This window comes from Numenius arquata, chromosome 5 (genome assembly GCF_964106895.1).
Source record: "Numenius arquata chromosome 5, bNumArq3.hap1.1, whole genome shotgun sequence".
In the NCBI taxonomy this organism is placed as follows: Eukaryota; Metazoa; Chordata; class Aves; order Charadriiformes; family Scolopacidae; genus Numenius; species Numenius arquata.
Genome location: NC_133580.1, coordinates 2,050,169 through 2,071,009, shown reverse-complemented (window position 1 = coordinate 2,071,009; position 20,841 = coordinate 2,050,169). Strand labels below are relative to the sequence as shown.

At 37.6% G+C, this 20,841-nt stretch overlaps 1 protein-coding gene across 1 annotated transcript; it reads right to left on the bottom strand.

The window, feature by feature from the left end:
• Window positions 1-10,671: 10,671 nt before the first annotated feature.
• Window positions 10,672-18,988, bottom strand: LOC141464644 (homeobox protein CDX-4-like). Its single transcript, XM_074147669.1, has 3 exons — window positions 18,559-18,988; window positions 13,423-13,568; window positions 10,672-10,878 (listed from the first exon to the last, which is right to left on the bottom strand). Exons 1-3 carry the CDS (start codon window positions 18,986-18,988, stop codon window positions 10,672-10,674), a joined length of 783 nt encoding a protein of 260 aa, XP_074003770.1.
• Between the last annotated feature and the right edge of the window lie 1,853 nt (window positions 18,989-20,841).

The following is a 20,841-nucleotide window of genomic DNA, read 5'->3' as shown; positions in this document are numbered from 1 at the left end:
CCCCGCGCCGCCTGGGCGCCCACTGCGCATGCGCGCCGGCCTCCCGCCGCCGCCAGCCGGCGGCGGCGGGAGGCCGGCGCGCATGCGCAGTGGGCGCCCAGGCGGCGTGTGCGCGCGCCTGTGGGAGCCCTGAGGGGAGCCCAGCCCCTCAGCCTTCCCCGCCCGTTGAGGGGACGTGTGCGTCCCATGTCGCCGTCTCCCCGGAGGCTGTGCCCTCGGGGAGGGGAAGGAATTGCCACCGGCCCCGCTGACACCCCGCCTCAGGTGTGCGCGCCCCCCCTTCCCGCCGCACGGCGGTTGGTGGTGTGGCTCCTCACCGCCCCCCCTCCCCTCCCGCTTCCCGAGGCTGCTGAGGGGAGGAGGGGGCTTCCCGCCCGCCTGTCGGCGAGGCGGGTGGTGCTCCTCGCGGTTTTCCCCCTTTTCCAGGTGTGTTTCTGTGAGGTTTTTAATAGAAACAGGCGGGTAGATGTTTTCCCTTCTTCCCCTCTCATTTTTAGTCAATTTTAGTTTGCTTGCTGAGGTTTCACTCGGCGCCACTCACCGCGCCCTCACCGGTGAGGGAGGAGGGGGTCGAATTTTTCCCAGGCTTTGAGCTGCTTGTCCAGGAGTTTGTTGAGCGGTTTGGAAACTGAGTTGCGTTGATTTCTGTGCAGGGCAATGGGGTGGTGACAGGGCAGAAAATCCACATAGGAGGAATACCGAAATTGGGGAAGAAAAATCTCTCAGAACTTAGTCGAGAGCAGAGGAATGCCCCCTCAGGGGAATGCCCCCTCCCCCCGCACACAGGTGTAAATTATTCTTGAGGTGAGTTTAAGCACTTTATTAGTCACCTACTGCAAGTGGAAAGTAAGCCCAAGAAGTGTTGGCGTTCCTAATTGCAAAATAGGAATCAGAAATAAAATTCTGAGACTGTCCGTGGGTTGTTTGGGTTTTTTTAATAGTGTTATAGCTACCACAAAGTGTTGTGTTGGCTCTGGTGTGTGGCCAGTTCTGAATTCCTGACCCGAAGCTACTGTAAGGAAGGTAGCTCATCTCCACCTAAAAGAGGAAGAGTGAGTCTCCATCCCTGTCTGCTGTTCTTAGGAAAAGACTTCACTCAAAAATCATCTTTGCTGTTTTTCAGGGCTTTCTAGACAGCAGCAAAATGTGGCTGGCTTGATTATGAAAATTTTTGCTACTTGCGAAAGCAAAATTGTACAAGCTACAGTTTTATCACTGCTGCATACTCTACTTCAGCACGTTATCCATTTTACATGGAGTTGCAGGTAAATCCCACTCTTCACGACTTGAGAAAAAAAATCATAACTAAGGGAGATGTTATAGAATGAAATTAAAATACATGTTCTATGTTCTCACTTATTTGTAAAAAATAAAAATAAAAAATTTTTGTTTAGTGGTGAATATTGTGGATAAAGTGCAGAGAAGGTAAGTCTGGGATGGAACACGTCTCACTGTCATCACTAAATATTAAAAAGACATCCGATTTGGAAATATGTCAAAAAAAGCAAAAATCTATAATTGAGGATCTAATATTTTTTCCACTCATCTTCTGTTGTATATACGTGATTGCCATTCATAACCCATGGAAAGAAAGTCTTGAAACCACTGAAATAAAGCTATATATGGGGTTACTAATAAGGTACTGGCCTTTATTTTACTCTCAGTTAAATACAGGATGGCTGCTTTACCTAATGAGAAAGTCATTAACATAAAACTTTTAACGGAGAACACTTTAAGAATTGATAGGTCTGATGCCATGCGTTTGCGTTATTAGCTTTAATGTAGTTGAGATTATCTTAGTTCTTGGCAGCTTTGGTGAACCGTCCATGAGAAAGGTACTTACATTTAAAATATAACCACAGGGTATGTAATCTGGTGTCCTTTTGGCCAGCATTGCCTATGAGCAAGAGCTAAATGCAAGTTTTTGGGCTCAAGGCTGTGTGCTGTTGCTGAGCAGAAGTCAGACAGCTCCGGGACTATTTCGGAGCAATCCATGGAACACGTTCTTTAGTTTATTATGGAAGTGTTTTCTAGCACTGTCCCTGCAGAATGCTAAATAAAATAGGGAAAACGTAATTGCTTTATCTTCTTCACAGTGATACATCACATTGTTTTCTCAACACTTTGTATGACCACTGATTTTTATAAACCTTGCCGGTGTATTTCTATTTCTTAGAATATTTTAAGCTAGCAAGTGAACAGTCTTTACAGGTGCTTCTCTACTCAAAGGAATAATTTGAATAGAGGGCCATAGGTAGGGTTTCCAACTCTTACCCAGATACATGTGAAAAATGTTGTCTTAAATAATTAGATTAAGGCATGTTTATGGAGATAGTTGCTATCTTTTTCTGTGTTTAACTAACTATCAGTGCCTGTACTTCTTGATTATCATCACTATTTCATCCAGCCCATGTCCCTGTAATATTCCTGTTAATGGAATTCTGAGTACGTCAGTAGCAAGGATTTCTTGGCATTGAAAGAAATAATGAAGATTTCTTGACTAGTTATAACAGCATCTCTGTAACCTTATGAATTGAGAAATCCTGTCCCTATTTGCTAAAGTTTTTGTGCTTTTGTGTGTGTATGTTTTTATAAAACTAAAATGACACTGGTGATGGTTCCATCGATACAAAGTATTTGGATTTCAGAACAGTTTTCCATAAAAATGTCTCACTGCTGCAACTAAGCTGTTTGGAGATGGAAGATAGCTTAATGAGCAGCTAAATGATAGAGAACACAAGATAGTGACAAAGACAAGCCTCATATCAGGGAAAGATTACTGATGAAGTCGAGGAGCTGTAAGTGCTGTTCAACGTGATTATAAATTATTTGGAATATGAGGATGACAAAGTTTGCCACTGAGATGTCTCGCTGTCTTCTGGCAAAACTGGCTCCGTGCTGCACAGAGCTAGGGAGGGTGAGGGAGTTAACCCTATTTCACCCTTGTCTGACAATGTATGCATCTTGCTCTGCAAAACACTTAGATACATAAGGGACAAAGGTAAAGCATGGGAACAGTTACAGGTGGCCGAGGAGCAGTCCACAGCCTGCTTAGGTGAATGAATGAGAGCGAAAGAGGCAATTTGTGAGGGATTTCACGTGGTCACGACACTGTGCCCTACTGACACGATCCAGCTTTCACTGGGCTAAGTGCCTCTGCACTGACTCAGGATGTGGATCAAGCCCTGTAAGAATATTTATGCTAGATTTTTTTAGAGCGCTTAGAACCCCCCTTGGATGCTGTAAAGCCAAGTCTGATTCCTGTTCCTCACGTCTGTTCAGTTTTGTCCAAATAAAAAACGGGTGAACATTTTAGAAGGACGAAACAAAACAAGAGGCAAGGAGGATGTGTACTATAAAGTGAAATAAGGAAACCAGGTACTTGTCTGCAAGGGTTCACAACTTTAACATTAGATATGACAATGATGAGATAGGTACAGGTGGGAGGGATGGGTGTGGCAAACAGTGAGAGATCCAGCAGCGGTATCGTGCATGTTTAATTGAAAAGCCCTACATTTTAATGCAACTTGTGTTCTAATTTAATGAATAAGCTAATGTTACAGGCATTTAAATGGACAGAAGTGAGCATTTGCTGAAATTGAGGTATGAGTGCTGTTAGCTGCTCAAAGAGGTGGTAAAATAATTTGCTGAATTGAAGCGTAAAATGAGGAAGTGTAGAGTTTTAGCATAATATACTGCGTGACCTCTTTATAATGAGTATCTGAGGTATTAGCAAACCAAGAAAGGAAATCTCTTTAATTGAAAGAGATACTTTGCTATACTAGCTTCATATTTAATATCTTATGCTTTTTAATTAATATGTTGAAGTCCAAGTTCAGCTGTAGTTTCAGTAGACTTTTTTTTTTTTTTTGATGGTGCTCTCAGCGGGAATGATGACTATCTGGAGTAAAAATAGACCGTTTTAGAAAAACACCTTTTGTAACCCATATCTGTATTTGAAGAATTGGTGTTGAGTTTCAGATGTAAATGCTACAGGGATTTTTTTCAGTAAGATTTATCCAACTTTATAATTTCACAGGAAGAAGTATTTTGATGCCTCTTTTTCAGTATTTTTTTAGGATGCCATTTATTAGAGGAAACGATTATGTCATAAAACCTGAATGATTTGTGGAGAGATGATGGTTTCTGGCAATGTTTATCCACCCAAATCACTTCCTTCCTTGGAATAAGAAGTGGTTTTATATAGAGCATGAAACATGGAAAGAGAGTGCAAAAAAGACAGGAGTTAAACGAAAGCACAGTATTAAATAAGAGCACTGCTGAGAGGACATGGAAGCTGAATGCTAATGTGGGCCTGAGAGATACTGAGTCTTCTTCCAGTATATTTTTTTCTTCTTTGTTCCATGTAAATCTCCACCACACAGTCATTATTCAGAAGGAAGAATACACAACAAGAGACATCACGTTGGCTGTCATAATTCGCTCATTTCAGATACTTAATGTGTTTAAACAAAGGAAGAAGTGGTTGGATAACAGGAATATACTCTCGGAGTTTGGAAAATCTTTTTTAAGGCTGATGGATGAACCATCAAGTTTCATGATCAACATCAGCTCAAGAAGTGGAGGAGATTCAGAACTTCAGGGCCTCGCTGGAGATGCGAATGCCTCTAGTTTTAATACAGGAGAAGTATTCTCTTTTTCAAAAAGAGTGAACAGAGTAAACAATATTGGACCTCACCTGTAGGGTCCCCCCTTCCTGAGTCAATTTATACAAGCTGAGATTACTGATTCCTTTTTGAAAGTGAGAGAGTTCAGAATACAAGCTCCTGAGAGTTTTGTGTTGGGGTGATTTTTTTTTTTTTTTGCCTGGTTAGTATGTTTCTTCAGTTCCTAGTGTGAAAAGTTCTGGAAAGATTGAAATAAACTTGTAGAAGAAATCAGCTGGTAGGAGGTAGTGGTTAGTAATGAGGTGTCAGAACAGAGGTGTTCATGAGGTGTCATGAACAGCTCTGCACTACTGAAAAGCTCTGCCCAGATTTGAATTAAAGTGTTTTTAGCCATTTTGGAATTCCAAAATACTGCTGAAGTATTATTTTCCCACTAATACAAACTCTTTTCCCAAGTTGACAAATTAATCTGTTTGAAGTTATTCCATGAATAACAGGTATGGCTTTAGTGGGGAGAAACCTTAAGAGGCTGGACTCTTCCCTTTAATAGCATCTGATGCATAATGAAATTTGGGAGGCCTGCACGGCTGCATCGCTCGGGTTGAAATTGTGTCAAACACTGAAAATTCAAGGCTCTTTTTTGAGGTATGTGTCTGAATTTGTTTTCCCTCCTCCTCATCCTCACTGTGTTCTTGTTGGCTCTTAGTTCAGCCATACAGTGAGCTGGGGAAGATGTGTTTGTTGGTGCTCTGGTTACTGCTGCGGTGTTTGTTTGGCTTTCAGAGCTGCAGCTATCAGGTGGCAGCATTCCAAATGCATCCTGCTAAAATCGTGCGTGTTCTTGCCAATGTATTGAGGCAGAACTATGCCTCATTCAGGGGAAGTTGCACTGGCTGCCAGAATACAGGTATCGATAACGGCTTTCAGAGAGGAATCCTGCAACCTGTAGAAAACAACCATGCGAGATGTTGAGATTTTTCCTGGCCCGCTGTTCTATATCCCACCTCTTTTTGAGGTGGCAGTGTTCTATGTTTCATATTTGAAACCTCTGCCCAAACAGCATGGTACCATATGCTGCAGATAATTTCAGTAGGGTCATTAGTCTTTAGCGCATCCATCGAATAATAAAAGTTGTTCCTTCAATGCAAATAATATTTTCTTTTAAAAATCATATTAACCACACATTTTAAGATTGTTTGGTAAGTACCTGAGGCTATTTTAAAATAACTCCCAAAATGTTAGCAGTACGTACCAGTTTCCTCTTTGGGAAATGAAGGCCTAATTTTTGACTGGGAACTGTAGCCAATGTATAGGTGATCCTCTTTAATATTGTGGAATTTATCTTGAGAAAAAGACCCCGGTAATTTCTCTGGGTTTGGTTGTTGCATTTAGCAGGATTCTTTTTCCCTTTCCAGGTGCATCCAGCATCTCGTTGCAAGTTCATATCCTTTGTTTAGAAATAGAAATGTATAACTCATTAGGCAAATTTGGATATGTTCATTTGTTGAAGTAGGGCAAGTCAAGAGTGATGCGAGAGGCTCAATGAAACTATTTTTGTGATACAAGTATTTTGTAATGTCTAGAAGGTTTTTGGCTTTGTGCAGGGGTATGCGGCTCTGTGCTGTTTATACTGAAAATGCCTGATGTAGAGGTAGATCAATTTTCAAAAGTAATCTTAGTTACAAGGGGTTGTCAAGTTTCTGGTCCAGGTTTTTATTTGACCTGTATTACTACTACAAGCAGCCAATTAGGGGTTTAAGTTATACTCTCTTCTTGTGATTTTTCTAAATATCTTGTAATAAGGTCCTTTCCAATTTCTACTCTAAACTACCTGTCATTACTGTAACTACACATAAATCTGTAATTTCCTTCCTTTTCTCCTACAAATCAATATTTAGAAGTTAGTTAATGAAGCCAAATCACTGTGCTGCTACTTTGAGTTGCGGCATGAACAGTTTGTGGTAAAGTGTTCCTTTTTGATTAAGTATTTATAGATAGCGGGACTGAGAAAGGCAATTGTTCCCAAAGCTCTGGCACCTCTACAGTATTCTCATAAGAATAAAGGTGATTCAAATAAATGTCAGAAGGGATTTGCTGGCTGCTGGAATCAGACAGTTGTGTGATGCAGAAATTTCTTTTGATATCAGCATGGTGTTAAAGTGGCTCACTGCTTTCTTTGCAAACTCGAAATACCAATCAAACAGCTGAATTTAAACAGTGTGATGGTTTTCTATTTACATAAAGTGAAAAACACAGGAAACTGAGAGAGCTTGGGGAAAATACCCACTGGGTGAGAAGGATCATGTTTGATTTATTATTATTTTAATTGCCTAATGGTGCTAAGGGAGAGTCTAATTAAAGTCCCTGGAGAAGTCTTCAAAGGAGGAAAGATAAATATTGGAAAATGTTATTTATAGCCTTTAGTGTTTCTTCTCACCCACATAAATACAAAAATTAAATACAAGGGCTGGATCATGTCTTCTGAAGCTTTTCTTTTACATAATCAATGTAGAAGAGTCAAACACAGCTGCCCAGAAAATATTGGCGATGGAGGGACATGGTAATGGTTGTGTTGCCTCCACCCAACTGCATATCCTGATCCTCGTCTTCCCATGCTGATCTTGGCAGAACATGAATATAGGATGGGCTCCTGTAAGGCTGTCGTGTAGTTTTTAGTGGGTCATTAAAATGTGCCAGCATGTAGTTCTGAATTGTATTTTGATTTGGGATGATGTTTTCTGGCAAAAAAATGGCGTAGGCTACAGTCAGATACAGTGTCCAAACCCTGTCAGAGATGGAGTAAGAATTTCTTTTCAGCTGCTTGCCATTTCCCCCTCCTTACAGCTTACCCTCCTCCTGGTCTGGTAATATGACTGCATACTTAATTGCTCTCTAATCAAGTTTACTAAAAATGATCCCAATTAGTATAAAATAATTTAGGTGTTTTTTTTTTACTCAGATTATTTTGAGAAACAGCTGTGCTACTATACTTAGGTTTAAAGGGACATTATGATCTAGATGGGGGGTAGATATGCACAGTACAAGGGGAATAACTTCTTATTTGACTTAGCTGTAGCCAGAGAAGATAATCTGATACAGTTTTTAGGCTTAGAGGTCATTATCTAGTGCACAAAAGAGACTGTCTCTCCCAAATATTTATTAATATATGGTTTGAATACATTTAAAATAGACCTGATAGAAAAAATTCAGGGTGAAGATCATGAAAAAGGAAAACACTTTTTACTGACAAGACGGATTTTAAACATTTCATAGGAGGTGCTTTTTATCCCATTCAAACTGCAATTTGGCATCTAAAATAGTCTCATTTAAAATGTTTCCTTTATGAACAGTGGTTGTTCTGAAGTACAATCAATGGCTGCAGTGGCTTTTCTGCCTGGTTTGTCGGAACAGCGTGGTGTTTCCTGACTGGCGATTCAAAAAGATAGACTGGAGCTTGTTTAGAAACTGCAAGATGATAATTTTGAATATGAACCTGGTAAATAACTGTGTTTTTTATTTCGATTTTGACATAAATTACAAGGAAAGAGAAATGTTAAGCCAAGCCATGCATTTCTAGTATGCAAATCTAATGAATGATGTGTTGTATGTTATAGCTCTTTGCTTGCCAGTCTTCTACGTTGACTTTGAGAACTGATCACAGAAAAAAAATCAGGAAATTAGAAAAAAGCTTTCTCTCACTCTCCATTTCTGTATCACTGATAACCTTCACAGAAGCCATTGCCTGCTCTTCCTTCTGATGATTTGAGATTTGGGTTACAAGGTAAAGGTCCTCTTCCCTTTTTTCTTGTATGTCTAAAGTATTACGGCTTCTTTCTTCAGGAGTTTCTTGGGAAATTATTTTATCTTCTACATCCTTCATGTATAAAAGGACAACACAGGTAGAAGGGCTGGTGGAACTGGGAAAACCTTCTCTCCCAAATCTGTTATAGAGCAAATGGATGGATTTTTTTTTGAGTGAAAAGCAGAGCAGAGCAGCATGTATGTGTCTCTGTCTGCTAGCACGTATACTTCTATTAATATAAAGAGATCTCTTTGTGTGCGTGTTCTATAGCATGCTGCTCTGTCTTCTAAAATGTCCATGCAATCACATAACACTATAATATCAGTGAGCAGTTTTAGAAGATCCTGAATTAAAACTGTGAAGATGTAGTCTCAGTTTCTCATAGGGCTGAATTTTATGTGTATTTATGTACACCAGATTTTTTTGTTTACAGTTTGTTTGCATTAAGATATGCCCATTTATTTTAATCATATGAATAGGAGATTATTAGAAATATATTGGAGAACTACCCACAAAATGCTTACAATCAGTAAGATCTTATCCTGTGTTACAGATTTTCTTCCTAGTTTAGGAAGAATGTCTTCCTTAAGACATTTATGTCTACAATTATATAATTTAGTATTTATTTTTGAAGACTAATAGAATTATTTTCATGGAGGGACTCTAACCAGTTATATTTGAATAATTGGGAAACAGTGAAGCACATCTTCAAATTTAAGTTATCTAATTTATTGAATCCAGATAATGAATGCTTTGACAAGCTCTGTCTATGTTGTTCAGTGCAATATTAATGCTCATTGACACTAAGAAAAGCAGAATTTGATGTGCTGTTTCTGAGACCAAGAGTTGATGAAATAAGTGATGCATGACTTTTCATATGAGAGACAATGATGTTTTCTGTTTTTTTTTTCTTCTGTTTTTCCTTTTTATTACCTTTGCTCCTGATGACCTTTTCAGTAATATTAAATTTTTCCAATAGAGCACTTACTTGTATGGTATCAAAAGCTCATATGAAATTCCAAAGAATATTACTACCGAAGGGGCTTGGGGATTTTTTTAGTGCTTTGGGTTCTCTTTCTGCTTTTTCCAGACTCATCAGTTGCCATCTACATAACATTGCTACTTCTTACCTGCCAACACGGACCAACAATTAAAGCCAACTACACTGCGAACATATTTATCCTGAATTTGTGCTCTTTCAGGAGTGCACATGGAGTGAACACTTATTTTGTTAAATGTTTGCTTTTTGTGAATGCTAAATTGCTTGGTAACAGCTTTGAAATACGATGTCAGCTGTTTGGGGATATTTCTTGCCTTTAGCCCAAAATAAGTGTTGTGTGTAAAATCAGTGGCCCAAGACTGCTACTATTTCACTTAAGAGGTTTAGAGACACTAAATAAAGTATTGATTTGCTTTTTAGTGTTTTGCTGATAGTAACAGTTCTCTTTCCATTACACTTGTGCTCATATTTTTGAGCAGTAATATGTGCATTCCTTGAAGATTGCAGTAATGCTTGTATCTTCCCAAAATGTTTGGTATTTTCTCATGTGCATGACAAATTGCTGCATTTCTTACAATTGAACAAATCTCGCCAGGTTGGGTATGATATTAGATATCTGTAACTATTGCTTAGGAGATTGGCATGCTTCAACACAATTACATAGAGCAAAGAAGAGTCGTTTTATTTAATTAAATGTAATATGTTGGTTTAGCAACATTGTTACGTTTCTTGAGTGTTTTAAAGTGTTTTAAATGTTTTTCTTACTTTCAAAAAGTAGCATTCTTTTCAGTACACTTAAGTGTGAATATTTATTAACATCTACGATTTACTCTAGTTATATAAAATGTAACAAACCAAATACACCCAGCATCATATATTTTATGCAACAGTACTCTATTTTATAATCAGATCGCTTAGTTTTCTCTGTGTGTATATATATGATCAGACTAGAACTACATTTACTTGAATCTTCAGTTGTATCATTTGTTGTGTCTATGTCTGAAGCAAATTACCTCCTACTCAAAGACTTTGAGTGATGAATCGTAGCAGTGCAAGTTCCCTGAGATTTCTACAATAATTAAAATATATTGATAACAGTCCCAGATCCTGTACTTAGAAATCAGCTCTCTGACGACAGTTAAAAGAGAGCGGTCCTTTGCAAAGTTGAGTTTTCAAGAAAGGGTGGGAAAGTCCATTCTTGCTTTTTCTTTTTTCCTTTTTTTAAAAAAAAAAATCTCTGTTCATTCTGAAACTATGACTTGATGAATGTCATTAGGCTGTAATCCATTTATTCCATGGGGTGGTGGGAACAGAGAACTAGATATTTCGTTTGGACTGAGTGAACCAGAGTCACTCTGCGCTGAGCCCCCGCTGCCGTCAAACTGAGATATTTTCTTCTTGATCATTTTTCTTTCTTTCGCTCGGCGATTCTGGAACCAGATTTTCACCTGCAGTTTTATGAATGATATCTGATTAATTCAAAGTAGTCGTCAACTTTTTACACTAATAATAGCAATACAAATATAGATATGTTAAAAAATACATAAAAAACCAAAACAGACAAAAAATCCCCAAACAAACAAGAAAAAAACCCACAAAAATATAAACCCCAGAGAACAATAACAAAAAAACAAAACAAAACCACAAAACAAAACTCTGGATTTGTGCACCAAATAATTTTTTAGTTACTCTGTATTTTTTCTGCTATATAATCAATAGAAAATTGCTTTCTTTTCTTGCACCTGGTGTAAAGGGAACTTGCTGTGTTATGTTCAGGAACATAGGAGTCAACTTAAACTCAGGGTCCACCTAGTTCATCATCTAAGCTTTGGCAGTGGTGTGTGTCCTACTTTAGGAAGATGCAATTATGGAATAATTTTGGATTTCTTTATCAACTATGTTACAGATTAGTTTGAACACAAGTAGTGAGAGTTCTTTTTCTCATTTATGTTGTGAATGATTTTTGTGTGTACATATATTCTTATGTATTTTGGAAGTTTTCAATTTTTTTTTGTTACTGGACTGTATATTTATATATGTATTTTGCAAATACCTATATACTGTTGTGTATAAGTAGGTATATCAGCATTACTTAATGACAATGAATTTCCCAGGCTAACTGTGCTTATGTAGAGACTCCTGTCTGTTTGAAACCTACTTTTAGTTCAAGTATCTATATTTTCTTTCCCTATGTGAAAGTGGGAACAAGTAGAAAACGCCATTTGTGTTTTCCTTATAATTATTTTTTTGTGTTCTTACTTTACAGTTTTTGTTACATCCTTTAGGTGTGTTGAATGCAATATGATATAGAAAGTAATATCATTGCTTTGTATGAAAAATCTCATTGTTATTTTCAAGTTATTTTTATTACTTTACTGGTAATGACAGTAAGAAGCATTTAGCTTTGTCTGTCATGAGGCCTGTAGAAATGCAGATAGATTATCTATTTTGTCTACATTATACTTGAAGGAAATTTAGCAGTCAAAAATTGGATGGCTTTAAGAGCAACAGCTACGTAAAAGCAAACTGCTGATTTTAATGCAGTTACTTCAGGCATGTCTGTGTCCTAAATGAGCCAGCTTGCAAAACATTAAGGTGGAAGTTTTGAATCTTTCATAATTGCAGTTCTCTGAAAATTTGCCAATGCAGCTATATCCTACTGCATAGTAAACTTTAGCCCATCAGTGATAGATTAATTTTTTTTTTAGTTACTTTCTAGGGCCACTTACAGTCTGTGGAGTGTAATCTATGTACTATTTGGGTCTGGGATTAAACATCCCTGCACTACAATATGTTTATAAAAAATGCAGTGCATGATCCTAAAATACAATTGCTTAGCTATGCACCCTTCCACTTCCAGCCTCACGTGATCCCTCTCTATTCCATATTCTTGTTCAGACTCAATGCAGAAGCAGAGGAGGCCCCTGAAAGAGGAGAGTATTTTGGAGAACTGAATGTGTGTATTCAGAAAGAACAAGTTTGTACAATTCTTAGAAGAAAGATCTCTTGTTTAAATTTACCTGGGGGCAATAAATCTGGTTGCTAAGGTATGAGATGCCTTATTCAGTATCGCCAAATCTTCCCTTATCCTCCAACTGTAGCAGAACCATTGAAATTCTTTTGTATAAGGAGTGCTGGATTCAATAGGTACTATATTTGCAGACTGCAGAACTGTGCTTCGTAAGTGTGGTCTCCAACACAGTGATTTTAGGAAATTCTTTGTTCTGAATTCCAGCTAAGATACCTGGGCCCCTCCCTGCTCAGGAGGCTCTTTATTCAGGACAGAGCTTAAATATGTTCTTGATGTGAATGAATGCAGAGCTGCTTTCCAAAGAAGCAATGGGTCTAAATATGCACTTGAAAATTTCCTGAGTGGATATTCTTGGATACATACATACATATAATAGGCATAAATATTTGGCAACAAATTTTGTAGTCTAAAGCATCCTGTATATAGTGGATGTGAACTACTACTATAAGTGAAGTACCTGTGAACATAATAGCAAAAATTTGTAACAAAAAATACATAGATATCTTGTTTGATTGCTCTTTGAATGCTGAGTTTTCATTTTCCTGGCTTACAGCTGAAATATGTCCACTACTTTGGATTTTTTCTGGCCACCATTTTGTGTGATTGTCAGAAAAAATAAAATGATGAGTGTCAGAACTATTGAGAACATCGCTAAGATCACGTTAATATGAACTGTTTAAATTCTAGCTGTTTAGCAACCTGTTATGCACATAAAAAAAGTACTTTTTCTAATATAAATGAATTCCTAATGTTTAGTTACCCATAATTGGAGGTTTCTGTCAAATTAGCCTATTTATTAATTTGTATTTGTGTAGTTTATTCTCTTTGTGCCAAATATATTCGGAAACTACATCATGGTTGCCTTCGCACTACTCGTGGATACAGGACGTGACTCACGTCCCCTGGCAGTAGCGGTGTCTGGTGAAGGGGTGCGTAGGAATGATGGAGAGTCTCTGTGTACCTGTCTTTCAGATAGTCCCAGGTTTGTTGCAAGTTCTGACTTTCTCCTTATTGTAATGTATCTGTTGCAGTGAAATTCCTTCTCTAATTCTAGTCTCTGATGATCTGTGTAAACAACTCGGTACTTTTCTTTTGTTCTTGTTTTACCTGTTTAAGAAAGAAATATTATTAACATGTTGAATTTGATTTTCTATAGCATCTTACTTTCAGACATCTCAAACATTTTACAGACATTAGTTAAACTACAGAGTACTTGCATGGGATTGTTTTCTGTGTTACAGAGAAGGAATATGAGGTGCAGGGTAAATGAGTGAGTGAGTATTGGTTATCATAACTGTCTGTCCCTCCTTATCTCCCTTTCCGTGTAAACATACATTTAAATGTAAAGCTCTTCAGTGAAAAATACCCTGAAGCATCTTAAATAATTCACAGCAGTACATAATTGGTGCTGGCTGTATTTGATCTCAAAGGGGTTCCATTTCAGAGCTCATTGCATTGAGTTCCATGGATATGTGGCCATAAATACACAAGATTTCAAGACTGAAGTTCAGTCAGAACTTGTTTAGTTGTACCATGTCCTAATTCTTTATTTGAATTTTTAAAGGTCACCTCTCTAACGCAAAGAAATGTCCTACTAGAAAAGTTTTCGCTTTCTTATGTGGCCATAGGACATGCTTATAAGTTCAGAAATACTTTGAATTTATTTTTTCAAAAGGGTCCAGTCTTGCAAGATGGTGAGTGCCTGCAGAGGTGTTCCTGGGGGTGCTCTGTGTGCTGAGCTTCCCTTTCGAGTTGAAGGCACTTGGCAATTTGTAAGATGAGGCAATAAAATACTTGTAAAAGGATTTCATTATCATCCTCTCTCTAATGTATAAAAGAAATATTCTTATATATATTGGATAAATACTGTTAAGAGAAGCATTATTTGATGTTTAGAAGATATCTTTCTTTTCATAGACTTTTAAAAACATTTCTTCATGTAATAATAATACAGAGAGATCACTTTTCAACTTATTTGTTCTCCTTTGCACTTCCAGCAGCCAACTAGATAGTTTTCCTTTTCCTTCTGATCTTCCCAGTTTTTTTTTGATGTGAGTTTTCTGGGACAAACTGTAGGACAAAGACTCCTTTAAAGTGGTTCCCTAAAATCCATTGAGGTGTTAAGATGAAGCACACGCCACACAAAGGAGCGACAAGGAGATCTTATCAAGAACCCCTTTCACATTCAGAAACACAAGCCAATTGGTTTGGAATTTACAAGCCCTAAACAAATGTCAGACTCTTTCATCTTAGCAGAGGAAAAAAGGACAGAAATAGATGAAGGAATATTTTTTCCTGTTCTCTTTCATTTTGGACCAACACTGAGGATAGAAACTGCGATATTTTTAGCTGAAGGCTGGAGGTAGATGTAGCTTAAGACGTTTTGAAATATGCGTAATTAAGGCTGTTTTCCCAAATCCTATGCCACTTGGACTTCTAGTGTACAAAGCTTTCCTGCCTAAATTTGCAGGACAGAAACAATCACCAAACTAAGTTTACTTGTTTTTCAAGGTACAAATTGTTGGCTTTGAAATATTTGCTCTAAGTGATAGTTATAATGTTTAACAATAGTATAGATATTCAGGTTCCTTGTAAACTGAAGGCTTAGAAGGTAATCTTTGAAAAGAAGTTAAAATTCAACAGGGTTATTCCGGCTTCACTATAATCAGCAAATATAACCATGATTTGAAGGGGTGGAGAAAAGGAGTAGTCTTCCCCATTCCCCTTGGTCATAAAATTCACAGAGCATTTCTTCTGAAGACAATAAAGCCAGGAGAAGGCCTCTTTATTTGCTGTGAAAATCATCACCCTTTCCGGCAATATAACTCCTGAAGAAAAGAGGGAGAAGGAAGAGACAAGACTGCATATCAAAGCAAAGCGAAGTGTTGAAAGGGTCTGTTGCCTCAATATGACAGATAGGCCTCAAAACCTCAGACAATGTAGGCCAGTGGAAAATAGATGTCACAACTAGTTTACAAAGCAAAATAAATTAGCATTAGAGCAGAGGCCTGGCCTTTTTTTCCTGCTTTTCGATTTTGCTTTCTGGCTGTGTTTCTGCTGTGATGTAGTCTGAATTACTTGTACATCACTGCCTGTTTAAACAAAGACATAAAACGTGTTGACGATAGTAAAAAATAAAAAAAGCTGAGGCTGATCTTGCAAAATATAAAAATAATGTTGTCCTCTTCAGTCCCCTTCTCTTAATCCATTCTCTTTCTGAGAAGAGTCACTCCCAGGTGAAGTTTCATATACATTTTTAAAAGATGCAAAATCTGTTTACTAGGCCCTTGTTCAGCTACATTCGTTTCAGTGAGTTTCATGCTTTGAAGGCTCACTCGCTCTCATAAAATACGCATTTGCACTGTTGATTAAACAGATTTTAGAAATGAATTGGTCTGAAATTCTGCTTGTACATAACTGAGTTGATAGGGCTTTTTGTCATTGATTTTTAGTGAAGACAGGATCGGACTGTAAAGAGTTCTGTAGATGTTCTTTTTCTCATTTGGATAGCCTGTCTGGGAAGATAGCCTGTCTTTACCAAGCCCACATTTGATGTTCGTTTTTTAAAATTTGCCTCATAAGTTTGCAATGTCTGTGTATTTTAAATAAAAAAAAGGTTTGGTTCTGAGTTACGGTCTTTTATTAAGAGAATATATAATTTCATATCAAAATTTATCTGTTGAAAGGCCATAGTATTTCCATCTTCGTGATGTTGTTTCATCCTGAGCATTGATTCGGTCAGGTAAATTTTCATTTCACTTTTCCTGCCATTTAATTTCTTTTTATAAAATGCTATGTACGAATATTGAATCAGAATGTAGTGTAGTTAATAGAGTCCAAATAGAGGGAAATAATTCCCATTAACATCCCCTCCCCAAAAATATTTCCCATTGTCTTTAGGACAGTATTTCAGAAGGCTCTCTAATTTATTTAGATGTATTTTGATTTCTGTTATTCCATGTTGCTCACGTACATCGATGTGAGTACACACCACAGGGAAGTTAAGGACATACATATATTTATGTATATAAATATATTTGTAGAGGTTAGGGCTGTAATTCTGAAGTTTTAGAGCAATGAACTGTATTAAGCAATGATAATATTGAAGGGGAGGAGCCAGAATCTAACTTGATAGCATGAAAAATATTACAGCAATAAGGCAAAAAGAATAAGTCTTTTTCAAAGAATGGTTATAATGACATCAAGTAAGTTTTCTTACATTAACTTCTAGGCAAAGCATTGATAAGTTAATATGTAGCTGTTACGTGCATAATTTTAGCCTTGTCATTATTTCATAACTTTTTATGTAACAGTATTAAAATTTTCCAGCTTTTATAGTAAACATTATTTCAAAAACACCAATGAACACCAAATCTATTTGGTACTTTTCTTATCTTGCAAAATACCACATTCATGCTTTACTCTCCCAAACCCTTTTTTTTTTTAAGCTGGGTTGATGTCTTGAGCCCAGTTCTGTGAAGTCCTGAGCTGTTTTAACACTTCAAAGGGCTGGGCTCTAGGATTGTAGCTTCAGGGCATGGATCCATTGACAGGCCCCCACTCACCTGTCCAGTATCATTCATAAAGAATTTCGGCATGTACATAAATTCTGTGTAAGTGCTTTTCAGACTAGAGATTAATTTAAGCACATAACTGCTTTTCTGAATCGCATATATATTTTATGAAATTGAGCAAGCACGTGAGAAACCTTTCAGGGTTTTCCGTGTTTTCCATGCCTGTGAAATAAGTGTAAAACTAGGATTTAGATTTGTAAGTCTGTTTTATTCTTTCAGAATGCTAACGCTTTTAAAATTCAGTAACAGCATGACAGAGGCAGGGTTGCCTCATTGGCATTCAGTAGTCTCAATTGAATTTGGTCTACACTCAAGTCTTGCATCACTTCTACACCTGGAAATCTCCAATGATGTTAATGAAGTTACTGCTGATTTATATGAGTATACATAAGGGGGGGGAAAAAACAGACTATAAATCTGCCTGGCTTTGAAGACTTTTGTAGAGGCTCCGAGTGGAAGGCTGACGTTGTGTTATCTTAATTTTCACTAGGCATTTTATATTTAGTAACAGTGGGAAAACTGTGTGTCTGCTTTATAACTAAGAAACAATTACCCGACTAACTTCACTCTTGAGGAATAACCATTTGAAGGAGGATTGTGTCTCAAGCGGCAGTGCTGGTTTTCTGTGTCTTCTGAGATTGCTCCAACTGTAATTGGTCTTCTTTCTTTACAGTATTTTCTTTGATGCTCTCTAACACACACTTACTACTTTTAACCTTAACAATAGGTATAGCAAACCTTGCTACACCCAATTTACACCTTGGGAATATACACCGATAGGTTCATCTGGCAGGCAGCCTGTGACAAAAACAGGCGCTTCAATAAGTGACACTTGCAAGAAAGTGATTTTTAATTGTGTAATTGTGATAAGCCGCAGAATTCTGGTACGTGAGAAAAATACGTAAAACCATTTTGAAACTAGATGAAAAGGAAGCTTAACTGATGAGCTATGTGGTTTGCAGCCAAAATAGTCTACACTGATCATTTGAAGCATTACTTCTCTAGGAATATTTCTTCTCACCTAATAAATCTAGGTAGAAAAAATGAGATACAGGAACAACAGCAGAAAAATGCATAATCACTACGGTTGGACCAGAGCACATAATTTTCTTTAAAAGTATTGAAAAGTCAACCTGATTTTATATCAGTATTTACCTTGAGACACAAGGCATTTTTGCCTGCAACTGTTAAACGTTGCTGCATTCATTATTCCATAACATTCTCAAGAGTATATTTTTCATCCAAAATGCTTTACAGAACATTAGAACAAAGATTCCTGGACTTGAGTGAGATGTAGCCATATCTAAACACAGCAGTCATTCCACTACAGTACCCATATAAAACCTTTATGGGATGAAAGTGAAACTAGTGCAAATTCAGTTAAAACTGCATTAAACAGCAGTAGGTTAAATAAATGTCATAAATGACCCACCAACCTATGTGCTTCAAGTAAAGTTAATTATTTATAAGATCAGTGATAGCAGAAGATGCTTTCTCAGGTTGGAAGTTGAATATACACTTACCAGTAGTGTTTGTTTGCACCGTTTTCCTCATCCATTCATAAGAGCTGTGCCTTTGGCTGTTGGGAGAGATTTGCTGTGTATTAATTGTATCTACAGGAGGTAACCCCCCAGCTCCAGCAGGATGGAGGGAGCTGTAATCAGCAGAAGTGTAGGAGACCTGTCCAGGAGAGGAGCCATTGATCTGGGCAGCAGTAACCGTGCTGGAAGGTCCTGGGCCGTAAGCGTTCCAGTCCTCCCTCTGTGGGCCATAGTGGGATCCCCAGGTTCCCGCAGGCTGTCCATGGGTGTCCAGAGCTGGCACATGATGATATCCCATGTAATCTGAATAGGGCGGAGTAGACACAAAGTTTTGCACTGGCAGGTTGTTGTTACCCCTTGCAGATCCTGGATACATGCTGTTCTCTTTCTCCAAGAGAGAGCTCACGTACATGATTGTCACAGATTGTAAATACGTTGTCACAACATCCTGTTCTTCTGTATTTTCTTTCACCGCATAAAAATAATTGTGTTTGGTTTTCTCTAATAATGCCACTCTGCTTGGAATCTTCTACTTCATCCTCTTTTATTATCAACTGTGTTACCAGGTGCTGGTGGTAATGGTTTACCAAGATCTTGTCTGACGTCAGCCTAACTGCCTGCCTCATAATTACATTTGCATTCAAATGAAGGGCTGACCAACCCCACCTTTCTGCTAGTTCTGGTGCTTTCTCTTTTAGAGAACTTTTATCTATCCTATTACCCTTCCCTGATATTCAACAGCAGTTCCAGTACTGCAACATGATGCAACAGCTGCTTGTATTTGTAACTTAATAGATAGACCTTTTTTTTAAGAAAAGACAGTGGGAACTGTAATAGCAATGTTTGGTGTTCAAATGAATCTTGTCTGAAACCTCTATTTTGGGATGTGTTATCAATCAACAAGTAAATCTGTTACTGTCTTAATTTCTCAGATACTAAAAAAAATATATATCTCATTTTTACTTCTTAAATTAAGGGACACAGTCAGTTTGAATAATTATGTCAGTAACTTCAGAATACAGAAGCACCCATGTAAACAGCATGTCTTGAATATAAGTGTCTAAAAATTTTTTCTCCCATTATTGATGTTTGTAAGTGGTTTTCTAGCACAGGATAAATTAAGGCTCTGACTGTAGTGCCCATGTTCACACTCTCCCCAATAGAGATCCCTTTGTCTGGTGGCCATTGCAAACTGATCAATTTTAAAAAGCAAGACAGTAAATCTTCCTAACAAAGATGGTGCCAGAAGTACAAAGAAAATGACTGTAAAAGTAGTGAAAAAAGTCTTTGATTATGCCCAGTAATATTGTTGACTTCTGTTTCAAACTGAAGACAGCCTTTATCTGCCAGAAAGGCTGGGTTCCTTCCTCTGAAGCTGCTTTGTGGTAGTCTGTTTTCAGTGGTGGCAGCTTAGGTAAGAGAAATCAGCAGGGAGAAACATCTGGGTTATCAAGTTAGTGGATCAGAACTGCCCTGATGCTTTTCCGTAAAGCGCCTGACACATGGGTGCTCTATAGGTCAATCTGAGTGTTCCACTGAGAAAGATTATTCTGAAGGTGGTTTTATAAGTTGTTTCTAAGAGCTCGATATCAACATGGGACAACTAAACCATACCTTATAACTTGAGAATTGCCCCTATATGGTTGTCTAGCTACAATTTGTAGAGTGAATTTGATATATTTTTATCTTGGATGGATTTCTCTGCAATGAGCTATTTGTCAAGGGGTATACTTGCAAAAGAGGTGCAAATTACCATGAGTTGTTTTCCTTTACAAAGGTGTGGGTTTTCATTCAGCATCCTTTGTATTTTGTCACTACTCGTATTCACACATCCCTTCTAATTCCAGCACTAAAGGATTCTAAGTGTGTACTTGAAGACAGGAAAGATATTCCTCTTCTGGTTTGTGTTTTGTGATTGGTTGTTTTTGGTTTTGGTTTTTTTTTTTGAGGAAAGAATTTTTACTGAGAAGTGTAGCAAAATCTTTATAATTCATTTTGCTATACTTACAGATTTCTTTATTAATCCTTGGGATCCTGAGAATGCTGAGGAAAGTTGCATCATGGGATAGGACATGGAAAAAGTAAAGCCTTCTGTAATTGGTGTACCCTTATAAAAATAGACATAAAAAAAAAATCTGAAGACATTCTTATGTCCTTCATCTGGAAAGAAAAGGAATTGTAATACAATTTTTGAGAGCCCACAGACTTTCTGATACTGATGTGTACTAAAAAGAACAAAGAACTGCACTGAGCATCATCCAAATT